Genomic DNA, 25,219 nt, shown 5'->3' with positions numbered 1-25,219 from the left:
CCTTTGACCTCCTCTCTACCACCACCACACGGAGAAAACAAGAGAAAGACCTTCAGCAATCTTCTTCAACATTCTCTGGGCCTTGATACGCTTTGGCTGCATTTTTTTTATAAGTAAATGAATAGCACTAGTCATGGTGAAAACCTTGCATGGCTGTTGAAAGCTCCATGAGTGTGTTTGCATAATAGGCTTGAAAGATTAAAATATAAAAAGCAATTTAAGAAGTGTGTATATTCTTACAAATGCACTGATTAATACATAATGCATAGTTTGTGTCTGTGAGAGGAACATGAATATGAAAGGGTACTGCAGATTAAACACGTCTGTGCCTTTTTATTTTATTCTTTGTGCGGAAACCATCTTCCTACATAAAGAAGCAACCGAGTGAAAGGCAAATCAGAATGAAAGTGACATGTGCTGTTGAAAAAAAAGCTGTAGAATTTCAAGGTCATCCAATCAACAGATTTTAATGCCTTTTCAGATTCCCCATTTAGTGGATGTTATGTTAATTATATGTACATATTCGCCGACCTGACCCATTCACACATCTCTCTCTATATATGGCAAATCTAAAATATATAATACTGCAACCAGAGGGTCAGCAATCATACGGGATGTTTCATAAAAGCTCACTTACCTCTACATTACATCCTTTAGTCACACCAGTATAATCTGAGCTGCTCAGAAGGTTATATGGCGTTCTGGAGATTTCAATGTCCCGAAGACAGCCCGCATACCTCTTCAGAATGACCTCTGACCTATATGAAGTGTAAGACAGTTTTACTTTGGAGTATTCAATAATCATAATAATGGTCAGTCTGCTCTTGTAGAAGTGAATTACTGCAGCAGTGAATTCGCAAGCAGAGTGATACCTAAACAGCAACAAGAATAATCTGAATATGTCGTTTGTCCATACAAATGCACTGGGATATTTTTCTATATTACTCATTTCAAGATGAGTATCTGTTATTGAAGAGAAAGTTCTTAAAAAATATCCAGCATATGATAATCCTCGTCAACGACTGCAATAAACATTCTTTTAGCAGCATAATACACTTTTTTTTTAAGTTACCCATCAATCTCGAAAATGTCAGGAAGTAGATTAACATCTAAATCTACTGAATATGCCAATAAAATATGGAAGGGAGTTATTCATATGAGTTATTCCACCAAAATGTTGTTGAACAAACGTCAAATTCAGATTAACAAAGGATAGAAAAAGTGATTTCTGAGAGTCCAGCCAACAAACAAACGTACATTCAGTGTGGGCTGTACAGCATTATCAGCAGGTCAGCCTCATGCACAGCTCAATAGTGAATACAGTTGATTTTTTTATTGTGCTTGATTATAAAATGTATTTATTTATTTATTTATTCATTCATTTACCTGGCTGCGATGCTGTTAAGAAGGAACATGACATTCAAGCATTAGCAAACACACAACCATATGGTAAACATGTTAACATTCTTAAACTAAACCTTCAATTCAACTTGCCATCTTTACTTTGATCATTGAACTGGTCAAGTTGTTTTTAATGTTTATGCCATTTAATTCACTCTGCTATGAGGTTTGATAGCCAGTGTCAGACAGCTGATTCAGGTGCAGGAGGAGGGGAGGAGCTAAACTAAGTTGAAGAAATCCTGCCAGTGAGTAGGTTACCCCGGTTACAGGCTCAAAGTTGAAGTTAACTCTCAGATCAGAACATATGGCGTTTCTCTCATCTCAGGGTTAACAAACTCAGAGTCCTCACTGACCTAATTGTTATCCTATTTCTGGAATGGGGCTTAGAAATAGGATAAAAATGTATTTGTGCTTAGTAGCAAGCATTATCCCACATAATGGATATGTTGGAGCAGAGGTTTGGTCTGTTACTACTTTAACTGCCTCAAAGTCTCAAAATAACTTTCCCATGAGGAAACTACACTCAACAAAAATATAAACGCAACACTTTTGTTACTGCTCCCATTCCCCATGGGATGGACGTAGAGACCTAAAATTCATTCCAGATACACAATATAACCATCCCTCCCAAACAGTGGTCACAAATCAGTCCAAATGTGTGGTAGTGGGCACATCTGCTATATTGAGATAATCCATCCCACCTCACAGGTGTGCCACATCAGGATGCTGATCTGACATCATGAGTAGTGCACAGGTGTACCTCAGACTGCCCACAACAAAAGGCCACCCTGGAATGTGCAGTTTTTTGCGCTATTGGGTGTCTGGGGACCCAGAACCGGTCAGTATCTGGTGTGACCACCATTTGCCTCATGCAGTGCAACACATCGTCGCATGGAGTCTATCAGATTGTCAAGTGTGGCCTGTGGAATGTTGGTCCACTCCACTTCAATGGCTGTGCGAGGTTGTTGGATATTCGTGGGAACTGGTACACGCTGTCGTATACGCCGGTCAAGCACATCCCGAACATGCTCAATGGGTGACATGTCCGGTGAGTATGCTGGCCATGCAAGAACTGGGACATTCTCAGCTGCCATCTGCCCTGAACAATGTGAACCATGATTCATCCGTGAAGCGCACACCTCTCCAACGTGCCAGACGCCATCGAATGTGAGCATTTGCCCACACAAGTCTGTTACGGCGACGAGCTGGAGTCAGGTCAAGACCCCGATGAGGACGACGGGCATGCAGTTGAGCGTCCCTGAGACGGTTTCTGACAGTTTGTGCAGAAATTGTTTGGTTGTGCAAACCAATTGTTCTCGTCTCAGACGATCTTGGAGGTGAACCTGCTGGATGTGGAGGTCCTGGGCTGGTGTGGTTACACGAGGTCTGCGGTTGTGAGGCTGGTTGGATGTGCTGCCATATTCTCTGAAACGCCTGTGGAGACGGCTTATGGTTGAGAAATGAACATTCAATGCACGGGCGACAGATCTGGTTGACATTCCTGCTGTCAGCATGCCAATTGCACGCTCCCTCATTGCTTGTGGCATCTGTGGCATTTTGCTGTGAGACAAAACTGCACATTCCAGGGTGGCCTTTTGTTGTGGGCAGTCTGAGGTACACCTGTGCACTACTCATGATGTCAGATCAGCATCCTGATGTGGCACACCTGTGAGGTGGGATGGGTTATCTCCCCCGTCTCCTCCTGAAGGCCCGCAACACTGCCTTTAGGTCAGGAGATGCACACGCCTACAGTACAGCCAGGGCTAATCTAAAGAAGGGCATCAAAAAAGCCAAACACCATTACAAAAAGAAGGTAGAAGAACACTTCTCCAACTCCAACCCCCGACGCATGTGGCAAGGACTCCAGACCATCACAGACTACAGGACCACCAAACCCTCCCCCGCATCCTCTGATGTCTCCTTCCTCAACGAGCTCAACAACTTTTATGCTCGTTTTGAGCGAGGGAACCCCACAACCACAACCAAAGCAGACATGACGCCAGACCACCAACCTATGACTCTCTCCCCCACCGATGTAGGAGCGGTGCTGAGCAGGATCAATGTCCACAAGGCTGCAGGCCCTGATGGCATCCCCGGGCGTGTTCTCAGAGCGTGTTCTGGGGAGCTTGCAGGAGTGCTCACAGACATATTCAATCTGTCCTTGGCCCACGCTGTGGTACCGGCCTGCTTCAAATCCACCTCCATCGTCCCGATACCCAAAAACTCCAACCCATCTTGCCTCAATGATTACCGCCCAGTAGCACTCACCCCCATCATCACTAAGTGCTTAGAGCGACTGGTCCTAGCACACTTCAAATCCTGTCTCCCCCCCACCCTGGACCCCCACCAATTCGCATACCGCCGGAAAAGGAGCACAGAGGATGCAGTCTCCATCGCAATGCACTCTGTCCTCTCACACATGGACAACAACAACACCTACGCCAGAATGCTGTTTATAGACTTCAGTTCAGCATTCAATACAATCCACCCCTCACAACTCATCAGGAAACTGACAGACCTGGGTATCAGTTCCCTCATCTGCAAATGGTTACTGGACTTCCTGACCAACTGCCCCCAACATGTCCGGCTGGATAACCGCTGCTCATCTACCATCACAATGAACACCGGTGTACCACAAGGCTGTGTGATGAGCCCTTTCCTCTACTCCCTCTTCACCCACGACTGCAGACCTGCTGATGGTTCCAACACCATCATTAAGTTTGCAGATGACACCACGGTGATTGGCCTCATCAGTGACAACGATGAGGCCGCCTACAGGGAGGAGGTGGATCGTCTGGCTGAGTGGTGCGACAGAAACAACCTGCTGCTTAACACCGAGAAGACCAAGGAGCTCATCGTGGACTACAGGAGGAATGCTGACCCACATCCACCCATCCACATTAAGGGGACGGCTGTGGAGCGTGTGAGCAGCTTCAAGTTCCTGGGAGTCCACATCTCCGAGGATCTCACCTGGATGACCAACTGCTCCAAGCTGGTCAAGAAGGCTCACCAGCGCCTCTTCTTCTTGAGGACTCTGAGGAAGAACCACCTGTCCTCAGACATCCTGGTGAACTTCTATCGCTGCACCATCGAGAGCATCCTGACCAACTGTATAACAGTCTGGTACGGGAACTGCTCTGCCTCGGACCGGAAGGCGTTGCAGAGGGTCGTGAAAACTGCCCAGCGCATCGCCGGAGCACCACTTCCTGCCATAAAAGACATCTACAGGAAGCGGTGTCTGAAAAGGGCTGGGAAAATCATCAAAGACCCCAGTCACCCATCACATGGACTCTTCACCCTCCTGCCCTCTGGGAGGCGCCACAGGAGCCTCCGGACTAAGACCACCAGGTACCGGAACAGCTTCTTCCCCACAGCTGTCAGACTCCTGAACTCTGCCTCCTGACATCTGACCCACGTTAACTCATGGACTGAACATACACACACCCACAATGGACAACTGTACCCTCAAACACAATAATAACATGGACTGAACCACCACTCACAACCACTAGCACTTTATATAGCCTCTGTAGAAACTATCTACACCCTCACTTATCTTAACTGCACTACTGTATAGCTCTGTGTAAATAATCATTCTGTACATTCGATAATCTTTAATCCTACAACTGTTTACAACTTGCATAGTTCCCATTTCTGTATAGCTGTATATCCCAGATTCTGTAAAGTTATTTATTTCATATTCTGTATAGTTTTTCATATTTATATCCTGTTCATATCCTGTACATAGCTTGTACTCACTACAGCCTGTACATACTTATAGTTATAGAATATTCACAACATACTTCATACCGTGTACATTATAACATACCATAATAGACCCATTTCTGTAATATACTCACATATCTATATTATTGCTAATATATATTGTAATATATCTATATCACTAAAGCACTTCTGGATGGATGCAAACTGCATTTCGTTGCCCTGTACCTGTGCATGTGCAATGACAATAAAGTTGAATTCTATTCTATTCTATTCTATAGCAGATGTGCCCACTACCACACATTTGGACTGATTTGTGACCACTGTTTGGGAGGGATGGTTATATTGTGTATCTGGAATGAATTTTAGGTCTCTACGTCCATCCCATGGGGAATGGGAGCAGTAACAAAGGTGTTGCGTTTATATTTTTGTTGAGTGTATATGAATTAACGCAAATGAAACATTCAAAAATATTAAAGAGCATTTCTGTAAATCAAATGCAAAACAATATGCAGCTCTCACACAGAACATCATGTAAGCTTTTATAAACTGAACCAACGTAAATTACAGCACTTTATGCGTACCTGTAATTTCCAATCGTTGGCAGACCCCCAAAATAGATTTTCTGGTGCTCCTTAAGGTTCAGACCAGTAGCTGACCCCAGAGATGTGGCCACAATCTTTTCCTCGTCACTGCTGTCGACGTCTACTATGGACACCGTGGCTTTGTTAAGAGTTGAAGATACATTATCAGCAACAGAACACGGAGAGATTGTATATGTATACCCTCTAATTTATCTGTTCCATTAATTCACAGCTCAGGTTATATAAGAAGGCTTACATAGTTTCTTGTTCCTCGACATGGTGAGGGATTTCCAGTGGCCATCATTATGGCGCTTAGATGAGTTGGCACTTCCAACTCCAGATCCAAGGTCAAAGTTAACCTTCACTTTACCCTCTGACAGCTCCAGAGACATGAAGTCCTTCTGCAGAGAGCATCAAACAGGGAGAGACTGCTGTGACACTCTGGCGTTTCAAATTCAGTACAAATCAATAACAGCACGAGTCTGAAAAGATAGGATTTAACAACACTGTGTAAAATATACTGCAAAGGGTCCCAATATGGACTAGACTGAAGAAAATGGTTAAAATTATTTTATCAATTAATCAAATCTTGACTGCTCAATAAAACAGCAGATTTTGGACACTATTCTTAATGTCACATAAAGAGAACTGTAATGTTTTCTTTTTAATTTTCATAAGACACAAGCAGTAAGAGCATGACACCTGTTTGATTGTTTGATGTACTTTTTACAGTATTTGTACTGTCTAAATAAATTTTAAAAAGCCTCACAACTTACACAATAAACAAAATATCTGTCTCCATCATGGTATTAATACCATATTAAACACATACCATGTCTTCAGCTGCCATATACATGAGCAGAGCATCAGAGGAGAACGTGCGGAACTTGAAAGTGATGGTGGAGACATTTGGGTTCCACCTAGTGGGTCGTCCCACTGCAGCGTAGCCTTCTCCATCCAGTTGAACGGTCCCTTCACCGTGGGAGCGCTGGGGGCTACAAAAAAAGGACCAATTTACAACTGCTTTGTTTCCTGTCCAACTGCCTGAGTTTGAAAGGTCACAAATAATTAAATGCAAAGTAGGCGAGACAATGAGACGCTCACTTGAATATTAGACCAACCAGAATATCTGCAAAAGACAGCTGTTTTTATAAATAAATCCTAGTTCCTGTATAAAATGTTCTTTACATATCTACGATTAGGAATACAACTGGGAGTAATAAAAAGACTACACTATCAATATCAGTAAGGAAGAATAAAATAATTAACTTCTAATTAAATTGTGACTGTATACCTGACGACACATCCCTTACAGTCTCCCTCTCTCTCTCTGTAGTTCCACAGTCCAATAGGTTTACCATCCAGGTAGGTTTCCCCCATGCAGCCTGTGAAAGTATTTGTTCTTACTGTCTCTGCTTTCTAAAAGACAAACAGAAAAAAGATAATCATGAGAAAACACAGCAGGAAGACAGGTTCTTCATGTTTTGAGACAGACAGACAGGCACCTTGACAGAGCCGAATATCCCTCCCACAAACAGGTAGGCGTTCTGGTCTACATCCAAGATGGTGAAGGCCGTGGGCGAGTTGGCACTGGCCGGGGTCGGCATCATACCAGCCATAGAGCCTTCCAGAGGATATACTGATATGGTACCATTCAACCCATTGCTGTATTGAGAGAATGAGAAGAGGGTTTGTTGTCTTTTTGCTTGGCATTCTGTACTGCCTGGAAGAGATTTGTTATGACTGAAGCCATTTGGAATCAGTTTTTATAAACTCTTGGTGCTAAAGAAGAATGATAGAAACAGAGTGTGGAGCCAGTTTTGTTGCAGTGAAAACTCTGAGATGTATGGCAAAATCAGCTGGCCACCTTGGAGTTTAAAGTCAAGATTTCTACATTGTGTAGGGGAACACTTAAGACCGATAGTCTGCGTGATTCCACTGGAAGACACCTTTGGGAAATTTCTCAGATGGAAATACATGGTGCAAATGGGCCATCTCCTTTGTGTGAATTGGCCTGATGTTAGATGGTCTTGCATAAAACATCGCTGCAGCTTTCACAGAGAAAACTAGTTTGTTAGATTACACTGTATCTATGCAATGATGTGCCACAGGCTGACATCCTGCAATCTCTTGATTTCCCAAGTGAAACAGTGCGTTTTCCACAGTAGCATGAATGAGAAGATGTCCTTAGGTAACTGTTGGTTTATTTCTGCAACAACTGTCGGTTACAACTGTTGCTTGTGGTTAGACGGGATGACAGACAAAAAAAAATATAAAGAAATGTAGAAAACTAATTAGCTATATACATCTATACAGACATGTATAGATAAGTACAGTAACTTTCTTTTGTTATACCCCTTTCTTGTGATTGTGTGTGGGTGTACGCATGTTTTCTTATTATTGTCTTCTCAAAACTCCTGAAATGTAAGATGTAACATCAGTTTTTAAACCATACGTGTCAAAGGTACAGCACATTTCCATACACATGAATGAGTGCGCTCTTCTTACCGAGACGCCTCGATCCTGTGCCAGTTTCCATCATGGATGGTGTGATGGGGATATTCGACCCTCCCCACACCTGAACCCACATCCCAAAGGAAATTCACCTTCCCCTTGCGCATCTCCAATGCCAAGAAATCAACCTGAGACAAAGTAGACACATGCTGAATAAACTGCATTGTTGTGATTTATTTTAGGTTAAGGTTACTGTGCTTAGTGCTGATTTATCCGCTTAACAAGATGAATACAGATACTGATTTTATGTAATTGTGGGTAATGCACATGAACAAGTTGACAGTTTATGAAACATTCAAAAATACTTGGAGAAAACTCGAGATATACAGTGTTCAGGGTCACGGTGATTCTGAAGCATACTCCAGGTGTCATAGGGGGAGAGGTAGGGAAAACCATTTATGCTCATATTCATACTTATGGCCAGTTTTCACCTATTCTCCAATTGTTCTAACATGGTAATAGGAAGTCAGAATACCCAGAAGGAACCCTGACAGTGACAGGGAGAATATGCAAACCTCACACAGGAAGGCCCCAGCAAATTGGTGGATTCAAACCCACGACCCTCCTGCTTTGAGGTGACACTGCTAACCACTTTGTTTTTTTTAAACACCTTTGTGAATGTGGAATCATTTATCTACTAGAATTCTGCAAATAACAACGTAATGTGCAGTGGTAATATTTATACTGGTTTTTGTTTAGAAATGGACAACCAACAATCATGCTTTAGCTCCTTAGCAAGCTGGGATCTGTGGTGAAGCCAATAAAGGTACCCATGTTAAAATGATTTACAAGAGAAATAACATGTAAGCTATATACAGGCTTGAAGTTATGCATGGTAAGACCACAGTATGCCGGTGAAATTGAAACTTGTTTCGACCACAAAATAGCTGCATGTGGAGCAAGCAGCTACAGAGTTAAACTATGAGCAACTGAAGCAACTACCTACATAACGTTGTTGGAAATGTCCTAGCATAGAGTGACCTATGAAACCAGAGCCTATAATGTCCATTAGTGGCAAACTGTAAGGTAAAAAGTGATGGGCAGTGGCTTTACTTTTCCCTCGATACAGGTGTCTTTTATACACAGTCTATGCTTTTAAGATGACACAATGCAGGAGTTATGCAGCGGTTTTATGTACTAAAATGTGAATGATTGAACAGTGAAGCACTTTTATACCCAGTTCTTATCTATTCCGGGGCTACAAAAGCTTTCCTTTTCTCCATCTGTCCTTGTAAGTGGATTTTTACTGGATCTTGCTGTATTTTGATTAATGCTCTTATTACATATGTATGAGTATGAAAAAAAAAAAGTGAACTTTCAGCATATGCTCTCATCTTCATGATGCAGCTGAAGTGCATACCAAGAATTATAATTCATATATTATTATGCGCAATTAGAGATTATCAGGGGGTCACATTTGAAGACACAAATGACACGCATACACAGACACAAAAGTGCATGCACTAATCTTTCTGGTCTCCCCAGGGTAATGCCGATTATTCATTAGTAGAGATCACAGGGCAGCATCGTTACTATTCAACTAGTATTACACGCTATTAGAAAAATGTAAGAGGCGTGCATGCACACACACAAAATTACTATACAAACTGAATTATTCACCATCAGAAAATAGTAGACACACACAAACACACACATATGAATGTTCCACACTTTCCAGTCAGATGCAGTGAAGATTTCTCAGGGGAAATCAGGCTAAAGTACATGGCAACATAAACTTGTTGTTAATTGGTGCTGCTCATCAAGATACACACGTGTGTTTACAACCAAACCCACACGTATGCACACCTTGGGAGTAGCATGGTGACTTAAATTAGTGCTATGTTTATAGGGTGCCTGCAAGTATGTGTCAATGTGTATTAGTTATTCACATATTAGACAAGCCACTTTGGGAATACCTGTAAGGTGTGTGAGAGGGCCGGTTTATGGGAAAGAGACAAGTGTGTGTGCTTTTTAATGCAAGACTAATGGTACACGAGAACGCTTCAAGAGAAAAACAATATGTTATGGTGCTCTACATAGCACCTGAGTGTTAAATTAAATGAGAACAATGCATCGATATGAAACATTTTTTTAAAAAAATGAACATTTTCATATTTAAATTGTGACATAAAGACACATTTTTAAGGCAATAGATTTGGTTTTTGTTTAGAAATTAACAACCTGTACAAGTTCAAACAATTTTTGATTTTATGCTCCTGTGTTTTTCTGAGACGTGCTTACATATTTGGCTGATCCCAGGTAGAGTAGCAGGTTGTCAGGTGTGGTGGTTTTGACATGAAGAATGATGGTATTATACCTCCCCTTTCGGATGTCAGGGCGGTAACTACGGAGGCAGTCACCTCCCGAAGACACTGATACTTTGATCTGTAAACAGGAAGAAAGAGTGAAGGAATTAAGAATGTTTCCACAAAAAGGAATCTTCGATTTTAGTTTGAATTTATCCTATATATTGTATAATAACACACAAGTATTTAAAAAAAAAAACATCTGGTATTTGCCTCCAAGTCCAGCTTGGACTGAGAGCAATCAGTCTCAGATAGACTGATATCTAATTTATAAATGCAGGCAGATTATGCCTGAATTATTATGCCATATATAGTCCTGCAACAGAGTTTTAACCAACCGCTGGGCACCGACATGTTTCTAAATAGCTCCCAGGGGTGAGGTGGAAGAAAGTCATCAAAAGAAACCAAGCCTACTAGACCCATGGCTGGGCCTCGTACATGTAAACACATTCAGTCCAACTCTCTCCTGGTCAACCTGTCGAAGTGTTAGCCAGCCACAAATGCTTCTGGAAGTTCAAATAAATCATAATAAATCTTGCACAAGAACATTAAACTACTATAAAACATGTGATCTCCTACAACTATGAGTAGGAGTTGTACATGGCAGTGTGTCAACAACTTACTGAATTAGCTTGTTTCCTGGCCTGGTTAATCAGTTCCTTTATTTGGGAGATGTTGCGCCTCAAATTGTCCTGTAGCTTTTTGATTGGCTGCAGCTTCTCCAACAGCCTGTCAGCTTCGTCCTCCAAATCCTTCACTTTTGCTCCTGCAGCATGAACTGAAGGTAGAGAGAGATCAAATACAACGATACAGAACACTACCATAGTTGTTATCATGATACTATTCGGTACAGTACTGCAGCTGAGAGAAAGAGAAAGCTTGCAGAAGACGAAGCAAAATAATGGTAGATGAGGAAATCACTGGAGGAGGAGAAATGTGGAGGAAGAGACAGAAAGATGGCAAAGCCAGTAAGAGCCAAACAATTAGTGTAACTCAGCATTCAAAGAGAACTGCTTCTAATTTATTTACTTGGAGAAATTGTATCAGCTTAAGATCCAGGAAAGATAAAAATAAAGAGAAGACATAAAAATTAAAAAAAAGAAGTGCTATGCTTTGCAGTGTGCAGAGCTCTCATGCTCATGCCGAATGGAGGCTTTATTAGAAGCAACTATTGTTTACCGTGTAGCTATTAAAGATAATCACAATATTAATGGGTGGTGCTCCAATACTGCTGTCGAAATCAGCCTATGCCGCCATAGGCGATACTGACTGAAGAGCGCGCTGACTCAATACAGTGTGAACTCTGTGATTTATTGTATTTAAGCAAAACAAATATGTGAGATATTGCAATTAAAATATGGTATTGGTGCACCACGTATAATACGTGCTCAAATTAAAGTAAGTGAAATATACATACTGATTGCTGTGGGGATTGAAAAAAAAGAGAAACAGAGAGAAATATATCAAATTTCAATTTTGAATTTACGTAGATCTGAGACAACAACAAGATAAAAGTTTGGAAATGTTCCAGTTGATCATTTTCAACATTTTGTTATTAATTTATCAAATTAGGATGTAAGAGTTGCAAAAATGTTCAAAAGCTCACTCTTTTCAGAGTAAAGAAAGAGTAATTAGTTACTACCTGCCTACTAATATTAGACTATGCATACTAACTACCAAAAGAAAAGCACTTTACTGTTTTTCTCAGGGTCCTGGATCATCTGATTGGCTTCGCTGACAGTCTCCTTCAGATCAGTGTAGTTGCGCTCTAGTCCACCAAGTCGCAGGTTCAAATCTCCAAGACGCTCCAGGACGTCGATGGCTGTGGCGTTAGCATCCGCTGCTACAGCCTTTGTGGCTGCTAGCCTAGCTGCTGTGTCTGTCAAAGGATGAAACATAAAAGATGTGTACTGTAACTGCCATAATTTACATTGATGTTGTGCAAACCCAAATTTTTAAACAAATATATACTTTACTGTTCAGTTTATTTACTATCATTTTTATGTGTTATTAAAGAAATAACAAGATAGCTCTTAGGTCAGATCTGGACTCTGTAAGTTCCACAAAGCAATTAATGGCATTAATTTGGTTTGATTATGGCATCACATTACATACATACGCATGCGCGCACACAGATATATGCTCTCTCAGTTCACGCTGCACAATAATTTTAAATTCATCACTTAGTATCAAGGATTATAGTTCTTAGACATCATGGTAAAAGAAAGTGAAACTTGGATGATTAAATGTGAATCCCTGCTCTGATCATCCTGGACGTGAGAAGTCTCCAGAATAAAAACACAGCTTGTTTTGATACAACATTTGCATAGGGCCAGTCTATGAACAGATTTTATGGTTTGAGACTGAAACTATAAAAGTATCACGCTAAATATTTGCTCTAAGCAGACGGTGACATCACACTAGGGAAATCCTGTAAAAATCTCTTTATTATTCATATTCATTTATTTTTAAGGCAAATGTTTCCATGTTGAACTGTTACTATTGCTACATTTGAGAGCTGTCTTTGTGTCGATCCAAACACAAACATGTGTAACACTTCAGTTCAGTAACTTTGCTATCGCCGCAGTGCATTTCCGAGTGCGTATCTGTGAGTACTGACATGTGTCAAGTTGAGTTTACCCGAGCAACTGACCTCTATCCACACACTGATATTGATCCACTCTGTCTTTATCTTTCGCCCACACTTGTGTGCATGCACAGCCCCCCCCCCCCCCCCACACACACACACAATGATGCAATCATACCGTTGGGGATGGCGTTGAGCGTTGCCATGGTTCCATTGACAGCTTTCAGCAGGTCTTTGGTTTTGTCTTTCGCTGCTTTAACTCTGCCCTTCAGCCCGGCCACACCAGCTGCATTCTCTACACACACACAACACACACAAAGTAAATGATGATGGTGGTTTGATTTGAAGCCAAGGCCGCCTGCTAATGAAATCACTTCCCTCACCTCCCTAATGGGAAAGAGTGACTGAGAAAAAGGCATAGAGAGGCAAATGTAGGACGACAGTGATATCAGATACACTGCTCTAAAATTGGAAGGCTTGTTTATATTGTATAAGGAACCTATTTCTTGCATTATATATAATATACATTCTGGATACACATACACCGACAGTACCTTGGACCTCATTTTGAAGTTGTTTAGCTTGATCCAACAGTACATGACTCTTCTGCAGGGCATCTCGAGCTGCTTCCTTTACTGGGATCTCTGGACCTAAAGCCTGCATACAAGGAGCAACAGTGCAAATTATGTGACTTAAAATGCTCTCAGAATAAAGTATTTTTGGGTTCACACACAAATTTAAAAAAAAAAATGTAGAGGTGCAGTAATCTGCATACAGAGGTACCGACTGTAAGATCAAAGCATAACTACTTCGCATTGCTAAATGATCCTCTAAGAAAGGGATTCAAATTACTTAACTATTCATCACTTTGTTTCTCCGTGTTCAACCCTTTGAATCATTTTTTCATCCCTTTGCTTTTCACTTTTAGCCCTTTACATATTACTTGCCAAAGGAAAAGAAAAAATTAAGGCGGCGAAAAAAGCAAACGAGCCGGATGAGTCAACAAGAGAAGGGTAAAGTATCAGCAGAATGACGGTCAGACGAATGAACTGGCTCAGAGGAAATTAAAGTGAAAAAGGAGAGAAGAGGAAATACATGGAGAAAAAAAATCAAAGATGAAGGTGAATGTTTAAAAAAAAAGTAAAAACGTGCAAGGGAAAAAGAAAAAAAAGAAGGAAAAAAAGAAAGGGAATAGGAAACGGGACAAATTAAAAAATAAAAGAAGGAAAAAGGAAGAATTCAGGTGTGAGTCATGATAATGAGAAAGAGAGGGAAGGAAGAAGAGGGACAGAGCTGTGCTTTGATCCCTCAGCCATGACTAATGGAGAGCACAAGCTTACATTACTGTCACTGCATGCGACACACACACAAACACACACACACTATCTTTTGTGCTGAGAGAACACTTTCATGGTCCGGATTGCTAAACTGCTTGTGCTTGGTATCTACAGTAGCTGAATACAGGGCGAGTTACATACAGCATGTGTTTCCATACGTGACAGTGCACGTCCTCTTACCAGTGCCAGCGCCTCGCTCGCCCTCTGTTTGGCTGCCTTTGCTTCCTTCTCTGCTGCATCAACATTCGCTTTAATGTTACTGTAGGCATTGAAGGCGGCTGTCGCATTGAAGGAAAGGTTTTTAGCTTCAGCCAAAATACTGTGAAGAGGGGGGGGAGAGGAAGAAATGGACATTGATTTCCTATTCTATTTGTTATACACACTTTGGTAAGCAGTTAAATTAAACTGGAAGTTATAATGAGAATTTCCAGAACTTTTCATGTTTCAACATTTACTGCCATTAGTTGGATTTTGGGTGGACTTGAGCATAATATATTCCAGCTTAACTGAACTGTGAAGCTGAGCGTGCAGTTGATGATGGTATGCTTTTAGCGCTTAAGAGTCGATTTGGATATTTAACTTACAGTTACATGAAACTGAATAAAAAGCTGTAACCAGCAAATGTTATTAAAAAAGACAACAACATGAAAGAAAGCAACATGAACCCGTTTTAAAATCACACTCGGCCTGAAGTAAATACTACCTGGGCCTATGTGTGTGCTTTTCTGTACTGTAAAAATATACTCCCTTTACCCATCTAAAATGGCTGCAGAGTTGTTAAGTTGCTTGGCATGTTCCTCTGCATCCTGCACGCGATAAGCCAGGCGACCATCGCTCAAACCATAAGTGAGGTGACTGACTCTGTCATCCAGCCGGCCATGAAGAGCCCCGAGCTCACTCGCCATTTCCTCCAAGTCCTGTGAACAGAGAACAGAGACTCAGATCTACATAAAAGTGACTTTTAATGCTAATAAAACATAACAATAACATTATATGTGCCGAACTGAAATTTGTCTTTCTTGAAGACAAAAGCAATACAACTAACCTGAGGCAGAATATTCTAGAGTGGACAGAGGTTTAAAGTGTTACAGAGCACGAAAGGTTTATTTCCGTACCTCGATCTCTTTGTTGACGTTGTCAGAAAGCTGGTTCGCTTCACCCAGTAGACGTTCTCCTTCTCTAAGAACCTTCTGTGCTTCCTGTTTCACTCCGCTGACTGCAGATCGCTTCCTCTGCATTAAAAGAAAACAGGACCAGATTCAGATGGTGGGGTCAGGAGTTGGTGGTAAAAACATGAAAGCATGGATCCATCTGGCCTTACACCACTGGTTGAGGCTGGTGGTGGTGGTGTAATGTGTGGGGGGGTATGTTGTAGGCACACTTTGAGCCTCTTAGTACCAACCGAGCATCATTCAAACAGTACAGCCTCCCCAAATATTGTTGCAGGTCAAGTCCATCTCTTTACCCCAGTGTAGCCACATTCTGATGGCTGCTTCCAGTTGGATAATGTGCTATGTCGCAAAACCCAAATCATCTCAGACTGGTTTCATCACAATGAGCTTAATGACCTCCACAGTCAGCAGATCTCAATCCAACAGAGAACCTCTGCGATGTGGTGGACTAGGAGATTTATATCATGGATGTGCAGCTGGCAAGTCTGCAGTAGCTGTGTGATGCCATCGGGTTGATATGGACCAAAATCTCTAAGCAGTGTTTCTGGGTCAAATCTGTGCCACAAAGAATTAAGACAGTTCTGAGGGCAAAAGGGGTAGTGAGCCGTAACTAGCAAGGTGCATTTAATGAAATTGCTGTGAGACTATATTGATTGAGTGTGTCAGAGATAGAAGACTGTATAATCTTTCCTGTAGGATATGTAGGATAATCTATTCAATAAATGTTTGCTATTTTTTTCTGTTAGAGGTTATGCTGCATCTAAGCCCTTCTTGATGATTAATCACATGCAAAAGGCTTCTCAACAAAATAAGATTAAGTGGCATCAATGATTTATAGATGGTGAATTTCAGTCTTTGGGATTATTAAGCATTTTTATTGTTTTTTCAGTTTAGGAGACAGAAACTAAAAGATTTAATTGTCTTATGTCTAAAGTCAGAAATAAAATACACTTAAAACGTTATCGTTACTATCAGACGTTGGGTAACGTGTGGCCTTGTGCCTTTAACTTTGTGACCCAACTTCTTAAAGACTGGAACATGCTTATTGGTATGAGCATAAATTTGTGCACTGGTCTCTCTCAAGTGCATGGAAGGGTCCAAAAATGTGCAAACAGTCATTTTGGTGCTCTTTTCTGTAGCTATCCAGGCCACAGTAGAAAGTACAGAGCAAATGGGGAGTAACAAAGACATCACACAGCAGTGTTCATGTAGATGCTTCAGGTTCAGAGTCGGTTTTTATGAAATACTGCTCGCTTCAGCACTTTAGAGTATACGGCAAATACATTGACAAGTAATTGTAATGCCAACAGAAGGGTGTTTTTACAGAATCTACTGTCAATGGTCTAAATGGTCTGTATTTGTATAGCGCTTTACTTGGTCCTAAGGACCCCAAAGCGCTTTAACTATACACAATCATCCACCCATTCACACACTGGTGATGGCAAGCTACAGTGTAGCCACAGCTGCCCTGGGGCGCACTGACAGAGGCGAGGCTGCCGGACACTGGCGCCACCGGCCACCACCAGTAGGCAATGGGTGAAGTGTCTTGCCCAAGGATACAATGACCGAGATTGTCGGAGCCGGGGCTCGAACCGGCAACCTTCCGATTACAAGACGAATGCCCAACTCTTGAGCCACGATCGCTCCATTGTGTGATAGTTAAAGAGGCATAGAGGCTTTGCTTACCACATTATGACAACATTTAACTAACTGACATCTCAAAATATCAGTTATACACAAAACACACAGTTTGGACACGAGGTCACAATGTAAACTCGTGCTTGTACCTCCAGGGCTGTGAGGTTAGCTTGGTTTTGGTAAGCCAGTGAGCCAGCCAGGCTTGTCTGTCCCTGGGCAAAGATGAGCAGACCATGGGCATCCCTGAGCTTCTCCTCATGGTCCGAAAGCTTCTCTTTTATCTTAGAAAGAAGATAAGGAGGTGTTAAGCCATTCATTTAGTAAAACTGAAGACAAATAAGTAAAATTAATTGTCACCTCTGCCTTGAGGTCTTCAGTGGCCTGATGCGGTTTACCAAAGAGTCTTTGGACTTTCTGATACAACTCTTCTGCTAAACTGAATGGAAAAAGAGGAGAGAGAGAGACTGGATTATTTCCATTAAATCCCACAGTGTTACTGCACAGTGTCATACATGACTTAGTAGAACAGTGGATTAAAGTATCACATGCGAATACTAGAATCCACAGAAGAGACAAGAGGATGGGAGTTACTGCCATGTGTGAAAGACCCTCTGCTAGTCTGAAGACAATAATCACTCCATATGACTGAACACTGAAATGTGGGTCTGAAATTAGCAGCGTTTGTCTATTGACCCCTCAGGCTAAGATAGATTAAATTGCAGCAATGTAAAACATTGCAAATATCACTCTAACATGCGTGTCTGTGTGGGTGAGGGGGTAAAGCAACACGTGGTAATATACACTGCAACAGAATTTGCTATATAGGTAACAGCAATAAATATAACTGGAAGAAAACGAGATTCTAAAAGATAACTAAAACCTAACAACCGAGCCTCATCAGGCTGCCTGTCTGAGAAATACTCCGAGGCATAAATTTTGCATTCAGCTTGCTGCAACAAATATCCAGAGCCAACAATCCAGAGACTTTGTTTAATATAAAAGGAATTTTAAGCTGTCATCAGGCTTTGTTTAAGGGACATTTCATTAAAATTTAATAGTTTTGTTGTGCTGTTCTCATTCTAAGTGCAGTACACACTGAGTATCTAACATGGGATGGATCATTTGCAAATGTATTTATGTATAATGTTTGTGTTTGGCTTTTACAGAACAATCCATTTTCTCTTTTTACAACATCAGGCTCAGCAAGGCTGAGAGTGGGGAGGTGACAATAGTCATTTTCCTCAATGGGAAAGGCAGACTCAGACACTCCATGTGCATTCTAGGCTATGAAATGAAATGAAAACAGCAGTAGAAGCAAGTGAGTGCATGGCTTTCAGGTGAGCGGTGTGGTACCAGGCATCCAGCAAATGAAAGAGCAGAGCACTGATTGCTTAGAGAGCCAGTATACTCCATCAGAAATACTTCATAGGTGTTCAAACAGTCTCTACTGCCACATATTTCCAAAGACAAAATTGGATGGGAGAGTACAATCTCTGAAACTTATGTTGCAACATTCATGGCCATCGCATACACGGCCAGCTGTATGAAGGTGAGAAAGTTGGCAGAGTGTAAACTTTCTAAAGCCCCTGTTTCAGCCTTTATATGAATTTAGGGGGCTTTTTGCATAACGCAGTGCATCATCATGAATGTTTCCAGAAAAGACTTCTCAAAATGAAAAACTTGAAAAGGAAAACTAGCCAGTGGGCAGCAATGATTGTTTTGCAACAACCAAGACATTGAGCATTTTCAACATGGACATCTTGTCATGTTGAAGACACCTAAAAGTCACCACTTCACATTTTGGGTGGCTTGTAGCAAATATTCTCTTCTTTAGCTGGCTCGGGGCATCAGAGGATGTGTACATAGGGGATAGACTCAAGGGAAAACGTTCACAGAGCACCAATCGTGTGAGCCGGTGTGTACCCGGACGCCCACCCCCAGACACAAAGAACCACCAACGCACCGACACCTGAGGGAGTCCGCCACTGGCAGGGGAAGTGGTGGTGGGTGGAGATAGGCCTCCAAACCTTGGAGGGCCTGAGATGTCCCCAGAGAGGTGGCGCCTGACACCCAACCTGACATATAGACACAGACATACAGGCACACACAGACACAAACATTCATTCCCACCCTCATGCTCTCATATGCACTTACTCCACACTCAACCAACGTGGAGACAGACATAAAGAGACGCTGTACACACGATCACACTCCCCAAGCGTACTCTACAAACCGGGTCTAGGTACCCTTACCCCTGGAGGGGGGAACTGCACCCAGACCCAGGTGGTGTTACCCTTTTCCCTGCGGTGGGGGAAGGCAGACCGCCCCGACTCCGCAGCAGCAGGGAGGCCCCACACTCCAGACCGCAGTCGGACGGCCAACTCCTCCTCCTAGCCCCCCTGCTCCAGCAGGTCGCAGAGAACGGGGGTGAGAGAAGACTCCAAACCTCCCTCCACCCGCTCATTGTAGTGTTGATGCATGTGTGTTCTAAGGTGCATTTAAAACCCAGGAGGGCATGGAGCTACCTGCCAGAGAGCAGCAGGTAAGCGCATGGTCCCTCCTGCTAGCCCTCAATGTCTACGTGTATTTAAAATTGAGAGGTGGGCAACGACGCCAGGGGTGAGGTGTACACCCTGATGGTACTTTGGACTCCGTGTATCGTGCCCACCCCCAAGATCCTATATGTATGTGTAATGAGAGTGTGAGTAATGTGAATGTCTAAGTTGCGGGATAAAATTGAGGCAGAGGCAGCCAGAAGGGGACGGGGGGGGGGGGGGGGGGGGGGGGGGTAGCCTCCTCTGCACCCTGGTGACATACCCCTACTCCATGATGTGAACTTTTAGAAAGCAGAAATACTTTCAAACAGTTTAGTAGCCATATGCTTACCAGTGAGTCCTGTAATGAGTGCAATTTTTAACCTTCAGCATTAAAAAGGACTACAAGGATCTAGTGTCCTCCAGTTAAGAGTACTCAGAGGACAATTTCATATAATTTTAGGGACATATGGAAGGTAATGATTTGATCTGATGACAATTTAATGAACCCTGTGGAGAATAGCAAGAGAAAGTCAAAGTTAAAAAAATATAACGGGCGCATCTAACAATTAATTATTACAACATCATTATATACTAATGCTGCATGTGAATGAAAGTAACATTTGCAGCACACTGCAAAGTTTTTGAACTCTGGCATATCTAGATGAAATATAAACAGTATGCATAATTGTGCCAGCTTTGCTCATTTTAGCACTTGTTTTTTGCTAGCGTTTTCTTTGCTCCCCTCAGGGCTCAGTGAAATAATGCACTGTGAACTGACAGGCAAGTCACTGAATAGCAGTGGCAACTTCTCTTTGTCTCTGTTTTTCCTCATATGTTATCCCATCACAACTCGCTGTCCATCTGTTAGCTGTTCCCCTGTCCCTCTGTGACTTTTCTTCTCACTACCTTTTCTTTGTATGGCTGTGTCTTTCGCCGCTTCTGCCCCCGCGGTGATACTTTTAATTAACTCATCGACCTTGTCAACATTTACTGCTCAAAGGGACAGACAAAGAGAGGGAGCAAAGGAGGGAAGACGGGAACAGATTACTAATTCCATCAAATGCATTGAGAGAGACAGAAAGTGTGGGAACGCAAAGGGGGAAACATCAACAGGGCTTTAGGACACATAGCAATCAGATCTCTGTAAGTGGGAGTGGTTTACATCTGATACCCAATGTCCAAAAAAAGAAAGAAATCAATCACAAAGGAATGATGGGTTTGCTTAATTTAACCTCTACATATTACCTAACAATTTTCCAAATACTCAGTGCAGTGTTGTTTTACAAATGAAGGTGATTTTCTTTTATTCCCGGCATTCACGGAAAGTTCCATAAACAAATAGAATCTAAATGAAACTAGTTTCTAACTCTTGAAAATATCAAGTCTGACATCATTTGCAGTTTACTTTATCAATACACGTGGCAGAATTTTCTTTATTTAAATGGCCAGAAACAAACATAGTGCATTTACAAAGTAATTACACACAAGTTTAATTTTTTTCAAACTAATTTACCGCAAACCATAAGTAGAAATGTCCACTTTGTGACAATACAAAAGGTGATTTTGCAAAAAGCGAATGTATTTCTTACTTCCTGCCTTCTGCACACTCTACCCAGGCAGCAACCTTGCTAAAATCAAACCGAGTATTTACAAGTGAGAGAAAATCTCTGAAGCAGAGTGTTTTGTACACATTGGAACAATGTCCTGGCACCACTCACAATTTCATGAGTAAAAACAGCTCAAAGTAAATGCAAAGTCTTGAACAAGTGAGAGCAAAATAACTGGTAGGTGGAATCCTGGAGTCACATCAAACAAATGTGTTGATTTCTTTCATCTGCATTCTTTTATCTCTTTATTATCACTAAATTTAGAAACATCATGTTTCAAATTGATGCTGAAAAGCGAGTTTGTGAATTAAATAAGCATTCAGAATATTCAAGCTGTACTATTATAATCCAATATTACCAGATTGTTCAGAAAACCCTTCAGTTGATCCAAAATGCTGCAGCAAGATAATATTTCCCAGATGGTGGTGTCTCTCTTTGGCTTCCGGTTAAATCAAGAATTGAATTAAAATCATTCTCCTCACATTTTCGGGGTGGCTGTAGCTCAGGTGGTAGAGCAGGTCATCTACTAATCAGAAAGTTGGTGGTTTGATCCCTGGCTGCTCCAGTCTGCATGCCAAATATCCTTGTGCGAGATACTAACCCCAAGTTGCTCTCCAATGCTTCCATCTGAGTGTGAATGTGTTTGAATGTTAGACAGAAAGCGCTTAAGCACAGAAAAAAGTGCTTGAATGAATGGGTGATGTATAATGTTGTATAAAGCGCTTTAAGTGCTCAAGTAGAGTAAAAGTGCTATATAAGAACCATCCCATTTACTGTAGAAAGTCCGCTCATATCTTCCTCAATCAGGCCTCCTCATATCTTAAAGAGCCAGTAGTACTATATTATCTTAATAGAGCATTTTGTGGTTCATATTGTATTTAAAAGCAGAATGGGAGGCTGAGCCTTCGGCTATCAGGCCCCTCTCCTGTGGAGCTAGCTCCCGGTTTGAATTTGGTAGACAGACTTAAGATTAGACTTTAAACTTTGGCCTTTTGATAAAGCTTAAACTTTTGGCTTTATCACATGACCCTCAGCATCCCTTGGTTATGCTGATATAGGTCCAGGCTGCTGCAGGACTTGTGATGTACTGAGCACTTCATCTCCACTCACCTCAATTTATTCTTTGTGTGTTTACATGGCACTGTTGTGTCTTCTCTCTCCCACATGGACTTTTTCGTCTTGTCTCCCCCTGTTCTCCTTTCTTCATTTCGCTTCACCCCCCCCCCCCAAACATGTCACAGCACGTGGTTGCTTCTATCTGAATCTGCTTCTGCTGGAGGTTTCTTCCTGATAAAAGGCAGTTTTTCCTTCCCACCATCACCCAATGCTTGATCATAGATTTATTTGTCTGGTTGATGTGATTTCCACTGTTACACTAGGTTTTTTTCTTTCCACTATAAAGCACCCAGAGATAACAGTTGTGATTTGAATCTACAAATTTTACAAAAAATAAAATAAAAATAATGAAGACAGCGAGAAAGAGAAACATCAAGCATCCTCAAAAAGTTCCCATAGCATGGATGCTCACTTTTTCTCTTGTACTCAGACATGACTGTTAGCATGTTTTATCTCTGTATATTACCACCTTATGGTTTGCACACACTCCGTTGCATATGTCTAAAACAATGGCTGGTCTGTTTACTTAGTTTTCCTTTTGTGTGTGTGTGTGTGTGTGTGTGGGAGATAGAAAAACATGACCTCTGTACATATGTGTTCATGTGTTTCCATACTTGTTTTCCTCCTCTGCAATAACTTTCTTCCCTCCCAGCTGTCGTTGCCTCATCTCATGCAGCATAGCCTGGATCTCCTCCTTCATCTCGCTCAGGCTTTTTTCTGGAGTTCCACCTCTCCGTGAAAGAGACTGATTCAACTCAGCAGCCTTTGATTCGAGGTCTGGAGACAAAGACACAACGTGAAAGTAGTCTGAATCTAGAACACGGCAGGTGGACAGACTCAATTCATGCAGTCACAGTTTTACAAGCATTTCAGATTCACTGAAATTTCCTCAGGGTTAATAATGAACTTTTATATTTTAAATATATAGGTATTATCAAGTTCGGATGTTTTTATTTTAGTCACCTTAACAGTTCTGCTTAGCTTCGCTAACAAACCTTTCAGCAACCAAGAGCAGAAAAACTTCAAAACAAGCTTTGAAACACAGCACTGACACGTAATCATCTTATGAAATCAGTTTATACACTGGCCAGCAATTCCTGTAATGACATATTCACTTTATATTTTAGCTCAGTTTTATTTTTTACTCTCTCCTGGGAAAATAATCTGGGTATTTTCAGTTGTTAGATGATCAAATTTAGTTTAAAAACAACATTAACACACCAGAGCTTGGTGCATGAAAGGGAGAGTCTAATCTATTTATCAGAGCTAAAGATTTCTCTGTCAGTTCTTTGTGCGTTTGTCACCATGATCAGCTTCTTTGACAATTTTCAGTAGTTAGTCTGTTATATACAAGACAAACAGCCAAGAGGGTCAATCTCCTTTTAGTGTATAGGCAATATACAGCCCAACTGTGTAAGCAAAATAACTCCATAAAGATGGTTAAAAACATGAAAAAAATGTCCTATTTAGTAGGGCTGTTCGATATAATGATATATATCGGATGACGATATAAAAACGTCTATCGTTTCATTTTACGCTATCGTTTGTTTCGTGGTGTCACAAAATAAACTGTTTACGGCAATATTTTTTCATCGTTTTGATGGTCACTGTAGTGGCTATATTCATTTCTTAAAGTTCTCTCTTTCTCTTATATTTTATATAACCACACTACGGACGGACAAGCGCCTGTTTTTATGCGTTGTGGTTAGCAACAACGACGGTAACAGCATCGCGTTTCCGCTTGTTTATGTTCCACATAAACCTTTCACAATAAAGCTCAAGATTAGTGATGTGCGATACCACTGATTTCCTTTCTGATCCGATACCAAGTAACATTCAGGGTGGTATCGACAATACTGATCCGATACTGATACTTTGTACAAAAACGTATTTTATTTATTGTATCTCAAATTATAGCATCATAATGATTACAGGACATCAGATTACTTGTTCTTATCACTTAATAATGCAGAGTTCATCATATAGAAATAAAAAAAAACTGAAGTTGTGCGCTATTTGAACACCTTGCCTGCCTGCAGCACTAAAGGACTCTGTGAGAGACGTCTGTCTCGCCCTAGCAGCACCTGTCCCTCTCCTCCTCTTCAGTCTCAACATACGCTCGTCATATTCTGTGATATGATTTACTCTGAGGTGTTTGACAAGGTTAGTGATGTTGCCACAACCATACATGCCAACCCTCCCGATTTTTCCGGGAGAATACCGAATTTCAGTGCCCCTCCCGAAAATCTCCCGGAGCCACCATTCTCCCGAATTTCTCCCGATTTTCCACCCGGACAACAAAATTGAAAAACCATATCGCAGAATCCAATTCCAGTTTCCAACAATGGCGACAGCTACTTGGTTTTAATATTACTCTTATTTCTCTTTCTTGGTCGCAAAAAAACTTTTAACATATTTTCAGGTGAGAATGTAGCTGTGTAAACTTCAAATATCGTCTTCAAACCCCCGCGGTCTTTCGCTACTCGGGTTAAACATGATATATAAGTCACTTTGATAACTTAAAAATGTTATTGTTTGGCTTTTTCAGTGTTTTATTTGTTCGTGAGTAAATCGGTTTGGCTGAGATTAAAGTTATTAGATTCGATTAATTTAAATTTAACTTTATTAATCCCTCGGGAGGGTTCCTCTGGGGTTTTCATACAGCTGAATAAACGTCAAAAAGAAAATGATTAAACA

The 25,219-nt window shown here is 41.4% G+C and overlaps 1 protein-coding gene across 1 annotated transcript in view; it reads right to left on the bottom strand.

Moving 5' to 3' along the window:
- lama2 (laminin, alpha 2) overlaps positions 1-25,219 on the bottom strand; it is a 231,722-nt gene that overhangs the window by 23,495 nt on the left and 183,008 nt on the right. Inside the window, exons 39-57 of the mRNA XM_086264682.1 lie at positions 23,137-23,299; positions 17,620-17,698; positions 17,412-17,543; positions 15,568-15,684; positions 15,206-15,369; positions 14,633-14,771; positions 13,670-13,772; positions 13,294-13,410; positions 12,225-12,407; positions 11,152-11,306; positions 10,464-10,607; positions 8,217-8,350; positions 7,214-7,373; positions 7,003-7,127; positions 6,541-6,703; positions 5,965-6,109; positions 5,709-5,847; positions 1,387-1,398; positions 638-758 (exon numbers count right to left, since the gene is read on the bottom strand). Of these exons, the coding sequence (XP_086120808.1) occupies positions 638-758; positions 1,387-1,398; positions 5,709-5,847; positions 5,965-6,109; positions 6,541-6,703; positions 7,003-7,127; positions 7,214-7,373; positions 8,217-8,350; positions 10,464-10,607; positions 11,152-11,306; positions 12,225-12,407; positions 13,294-13,410; positions 13,670-13,772; positions 14,633-14,771; positions 15,206-15,369; positions 15,568-15,684; positions 17,412-17,543; positions 17,620-17,698; positions 23,137-23,299 (2,495 nt within the window). The remainder of the gene's footprint in view (positions 1-637; positions 759-1,386; positions 1,399-5,708; positions 5,848-5,964; positions 6,110-6,540; positions 6,704-7,002; positions 7,128-7,213; positions 7,374-8,216; positions 8,351-10,463; positions 10,608-11,151; positions 11,307-12,224; positions 12,408-13,293; positions 13,411-13,669; positions 13,773-14,632; positions 14,772-15,205; positions 15,370-15,567; positions 15,685-17,411; positions 17,544-17,619; positions 17,699-23,136; positions 23,300-25,219) is intronic.

Source organism: Aulonocara sp. 'chitande type north' Nkhata Bay, linkage group LG15 (genome assembly GCF_057382095.1).
Source record: "Aulonocara sp. 'chitande type north' Nkhata Bay isolate Kocher_YH1m ecotype deep benthic linkage group LG15, A_spYH_male_GT1.1, whole genome shotgun sequence".
Lineage (NCBI taxonomy): Eukaryota > Metazoa > Chordata > Actinopteri > Cichliformes > Cichlidae > Aulonocara > Aulonocara sp. 'chitande type north' Nkhata Bay.
Note: the sequence above shows the minus strand (reverse complement) of the source record. Positions and strands in the feature narration are given on the sequence as shown.